Here is a 5,510-nt window from a genome sequence, read left to right as displayed (position 1 = left end):
TAGGAGCTAAGTGCCGCTACGCATCTCCGCGTACGGCAGCATAGATTTCATAAGAATCAACTCCCACTACCGCTTTTCTAACAAAATCTAGAGTATATAAACCAATGCGTTTTGCATCTCGGGGGCTCATTTCTTGAGGACACGTTGAAGTTACGTTGCCCTATATCTTAAACCCGCGAGGCAAGATCGGGAAGAATCTCCTTCGAACATAGTCTTGAAACGTTTTGGTAAATACTCGTTCTATTGTAAACATGACCTCCGCATTTCAACTCGGTCCATAAAGGACGATCGTACCGCGTTCGTTTCGTGGTTTTCGCGGTCGATAATTGATCTATTGCTTGGGCAGTAGGAGCGCGGTACGATCGTGTGAGAAACGCCTAAGCAGGGAAAGTGAGAGAATGGCAGATTTGCCTACCCGCCAGGCGCTTCTGCATGCCGACTCCGTCCGGCCGTCTTACTAATCTTTCAAATTTGCTCCGATTTAACAACGAAAGCGGGATTGAAAAAATCTGAATTTTTGGATACCTGTTAATAAAGCATTCGCGCATCCGATACCATGAACGGCGTTAACGTGGGGTTGGTCGTTCACCCTGCAGATGGGCCTGAAGTTGGGGGTGGATTTTCTTCCAAAGACGACATTTTCGAATTTTATTGCCATTCACGCGGGAAAAAGACATCAAAACTGTGCCTGCCTAATGCTCTGGACTATTAATCGACCCAGCGAAACAACGTTCTAACCCTTACACTTGGGAGTGGACCACCCCTTCCTCTGCCCCCCTCCCTTCAGCTCCGGGGCCAGTTTTCGAAACGGGACCTTTTCGGCATTCATCCTTAACGTATCGAGAACAAACATAGTGAATTTCATCGCTCTCTGATGCGTGGAAGTGTTTTTTTACGAAGGGGGTTGAAAATTTTCAAGCTGTCCCCCCCCCCCCCCAAGGGCGCCTATGGGGACCACGGTATGTGTGATGGCATTTTCTGGATCAGGGGAGTCCAGAGAATGCATTGAGTCCAAAATCGAGACCGTCGTCCAAAAATTGTGGATTTTAGAGGGGGTGGGAGGTTGTGGGTTTGGGGAGGGGGTGGGTTTGTTCGAGAGGGATTTCAAAGGGGTGCATTTTGTAGAAGGCATCAAGGAGAGTCGCCCCAAAGGTTTTTTTAAATTTTTCACCACCTTCCGTCGCCCCTGGACCTTTCTGAAGTGCCGTTTTTCTGCATTACCCCTTGGGGGGGGGGGGGTGAATTAACCCTTTATCATCAACCCTCGTCAATGCAACTTTGCACACACCCAGAGGACACTTCATGACTAAATCTCACGAAGTTTCCCGAAGATCGGTTGAAGACTCTCGGAGTTATTACGTTTTAAAATAGTGTCCCGTTTTTTTGTCGGCTAGTGTATATTTGCAACGAAAGATGCCGTATGGGAAGTTACGTAAAGATGCTGGTAAGTATAAAACATTAATTCCTAGAGAAGAAAAAGTAACAAAATTAAAAGTGTACAAGGCGTACAAAGAGAATGAAATACCAACAATTGAAATAATATTATAAAGGGTGCGATAAAAAAGAATCTCAATAACCGAAAAGTCACTACGAGGTCTTTTGTTAAAAGTTGGATTTAAATTTCGAAATGTAATGGAAAGATCCATAATAATAGATCATGAATAAATCGTACAACATATATCGCAATATTTAAAGCAAATTCCTGCGTAGAGACAGGAAGCAAGAACAATTTATTATTTAGATGAGACTTGGTACGACACACATGATACAGCAAAAAAAGGGTGGGTTGATAGAAGTGGAAGATGCGTTGCAAAAGTGCCCACAAATAAGGGGAAACGATTAATTATATTGCACTGCGGCAGTAAAGAAGGATGGGTACAAAATGGATTATATCTAGCTGGAAAAAGACTAGAATACTGTCATTTAGATTACCATAAAAATATGGATGCAAATGTATTCGCAAAATGGTTCAAAGACCATTTATTATCAAATATAAAACCTCGTAATATCATTGTTATGGATAATGAATCATATCACAGCAGACAAGAAGAGAAAATTCCAACAAAAGGGTCCTCAAAATCAACAATTCAGAAGTTTCTGATCGACAATAATTTATATTTCGAAGAAAATTATACAAAAGAAGAGCTTTTAGAAGTAATGAGAACGAAGACATGCAAGAAAAAATACGTAATTAACAGATTAGCCGAAGAACATGGGCTTATTATACTGAGATTACCAGCCCATTATTGTATATTTAACCCTATCGAAATGATATGGGCACAGCTGAAACAAAATATTAGGAGAAAAAATAGATACCCGAAATTTGATTGGAAAGTTATTGAATTAATACGAAATGAGGTAGATAGCGTTAATGAAATTAATTGGAAAAATGTTAAAAAAACAATTAAAATTGAAAATGAATATCGTGAGGAGATTGCAGAATGATAATTGGAAAATATTTGGATAACATTTAAGGGGTGAGGAAGCCATCTTGAACGAGGTGACTTTCTCCTGTAACAGAGAGCAGGCAACGGGACATATTTGAAGAAGAGGGACATATTGAGGTGGGGAAAAGTCTTTTTATAAATTACTGATTCAATCATGCTGCAATTTGTTAAAAGATACTCCCCAACCTAATATTATATACATACCATCCAAGGAAAAGGAAAATTCTGAAATAAAAAAATTGAATCTTCTTAAAAGGAAAGTATCAGAAAGTAAAAAGTAATATTTTTCGTCATTATTATTAGCTTAAAACATAAATATTTGGGTGAGTTTGATTAAACTAGACTACAACCTCTTCTCCCCCCAAAGTATGGGATTATAATTCGAAATTACACTCAAAAATTACTTTAAATTGTGGCTTATAAATAAAATCCAATACGTAGATTTGTGAAATTGAGATAAAAAATTTTTCACTTTTGCCCAGGATTTCGTCGAAATCCACCACTGTGCGACAATACCTATTAATCTACGCATCCCCTTTTATGTAATTGCACAATCGGTTTTCTGTCAGTATTTTTGTCACAAAAACGCTCTTTTAATTCTCTACCGATTGGCCTAACCCTAGACAGTAGAATTTTTAAGTGTTTTAACTTTTCTCTCAATTATTCAAGCATTCCACCTTCAAACAGAAAAATTTAACCATACATTCTGAAAGCGCAAAAGGGATCCTCAGTGGTTTTCTCACGCGTCGCGAAACTTAAATTGGAATTTCGTCCGCATTAAGATCGAAACGCAAGAAAGTTCCAAGGTTCTTTGAGTGGGGACAAACCGAGATGAAGTTTACCGTGGCCAAAATAGGTAATCGGTATAAGCAAACAAGAACTTTCCGCTCAACAGTAATGAAGCGTGGCCAGTTATTGAACGCATAGAAGACTTTTGTTTAGACTTCGTGGCTTCCGATTGTTCCGTCGAAGAACGATGATAACGCGGACCATGCTTGGTTGATTGCATTTTTTAAATGAAAACCCGCGGCCAGACGAAGCCTCCGAGTATTTTGATTGCTCCATAAAAATTTTAAATCACCCACCACCCATTGAACGGATCTCCTTGTTGTGACAATCGAAAAATTAACCATTCTTTGAGAATCTTTTTCGTAGTCTATAAAATAAAGAACGATTACAAGGTTTTTTCTGCTAATAATATTAATGAGAAATACAAGGATTTTTTTATGTATATTTATTTCACATAACAAACAATTGTGGATTGTCAATTTGGATTTGTACGTAATATTGTATAATAGTAGACATGTTACACTAACTAATCTTATTTTTTGTTTAGTTTTAATCATTTTGTTCACTGATATAGCCACGCGAACTTTGCCTTTCTTTACCCATTAAAAAATCAAAATATAGCTTTGACAATTAATGTCTATCAACAAGGGAAAAAGTGACAAAAAAAATAAACGGGCAAAATTTCATTCAATACTTCAATATGTCTACTACTATACAGGGTGTCCCCTTTAAGTTGAGACTGTAAAAAATCTCGAAGACATGATTTAAAAACAAAAATAAACTGACATATGTCCCTTAGTATTTCGAGTGGGGAGTTAGATGGCACTACTAGTTTTTTAATACGTGTGCGTTTTCAAGGTTATTTCAAGATCAGTTTGTCTTTTTTTTTATCAAAACCCATATTTTGTATTTCGGAATCGCGTTCTACGTATAACGATGCACAACTATTTTTTGAAATATTTATTTGCAAATTCAATATTTCTTAAGGCATTTAGTTGATTTTTCATGTTTATGCCATGGATAATTTTGTTTTTCTGTTCTAATTCTATTTCTAAAATGGCATCGTTATTTTCTATTAGAAGGTTTTCTATTTCATTTAAGAACATTATAATAAATGCTCGTAATTTTTACTCTCAAGTTCTAGACACTTTTTAGAGCATGTTTAGATCTGCAAGTAATCAGCTCTCGCGACAAATTGCTGCGAACGCATAGGAACTGTCACGAGCTCACTTGCAGTACTGTTTACATCGACTAGTTGCTGTCTGACAGTCTGTCAGACACTTATTGCAGAAGTTTTCTCGCGTGTGGAAACCCTGAACATGAAAAATGAGCTAAATACCTCAAGAAATATTGAATTTACACAAAAATCTTTGAAACAAAAGTTGTACATCTTTTTGCGTAGAATATAATTTCGAAATAAAAAATATGGGTTTGTGATTAAAAAAAACTAAGCCATAGAATTAAGGCATAGAATTCATTTCTATATCTAATCATTTTATAGAAATGTCTAAAACCTTTAGCAAGAAAAAGAAAAAAGAGTTCTTACTTAATAAATGAAAAGCAATTCACCAAATCATGTATTAATATCAACAAGCCCTTAAGAATGTCATGACATGTACATAATATTCTCTGCGTCGAATATATTCATTTACAGAGGTCGAACGATGTCTAAGAAACGCGTGGATATGTTGCTATTAGTGTCGCTTATTTTAATCAGAATGAAAATATTCTTGTCATAAACGTTATAAAGGGGAAGGGAGTGAAAAGACGCCTTCAAGTCTTTCGAGAATCGGAATGCAGACAAAGGGTGGCCTTTAGATTTCTACGGTCAAAGGAAGGCTGGTCCTTGTTCGGGATTATTGATTCGCAGGTATAGCGACAAATAGGTGGGGAAAAGCGGGAAAGTGTCGTATAGTTTTTCCGGAGACATCATTCTAACGAGAATGGGCGCGGTTGGGGTTGCGTTTCTACGCATCTTCCATCGATTCAACCCCCTAGCGCTCAGCCGACGACTTTGTCCTTGGCAGAATTCTTTACTTTTGGTCAATATTTGGTGAACTCTTCTTTTCGGATCGATTCAGTCGAGTCGATTGCCATGTTTTCAACTTTCTTAGCTTTAAATTCCTCAGCACTAAAAAAAATCATAATTTATTCATCAATTAATCAAACATTATTAATAATATTAATATTTTTTAATATTAATCTATTTATGTTATATTTTACTATATATACAGGGTGTCCCAAAAGTCGGGGAGGAGCCGGAAATGGGGGGTA

General features: G+C 37.1%; 1 protein-coding gene across 1 annotated transcript; it reads left to right on the top strand.

The window, feature by feature from the left end:
• Window positions 1–1,438: 1,438 nt before the first annotated feature.
• LOC128896633 (uncharacterized) lies at window positions 1,439–2,358 on the top strand (the record flags this gene model as incomplete). Its single annotated transcript, XM_054159990.1, has 2 exons — window positions 1,439–1,444; window positions 1,711–2,358. Coding segments are annotated over exons 1-2 (654 nt in total), but the record flags the coding sequence as incomplete, so codon positions are not given.
• Between the last annotated feature and the right edge of the window lie 3,152 nt (window positions 2,359–5,510).

Source organism: Hylaeus anthracinus, unplaced genomic scaffold (genome assembly GCF_026225885.1).
Source record: "Hylaeus anthracinus isolate JK02 unplaced genomic scaffold, UHH_iyHylAnth1.0_haploid 11869, whole genome shotgun sequence".
Lineage (NCBI taxonomy): Eukaryota > Metazoa > Arthropoda > Insecta > Hymenoptera > Colletidae > Hylaeus > Hylaeus anthracinus.
Note: the sequence above shows the minus strand (reverse complement) of the source record. Positions and strands in the feature narration are given on the sequence as shown.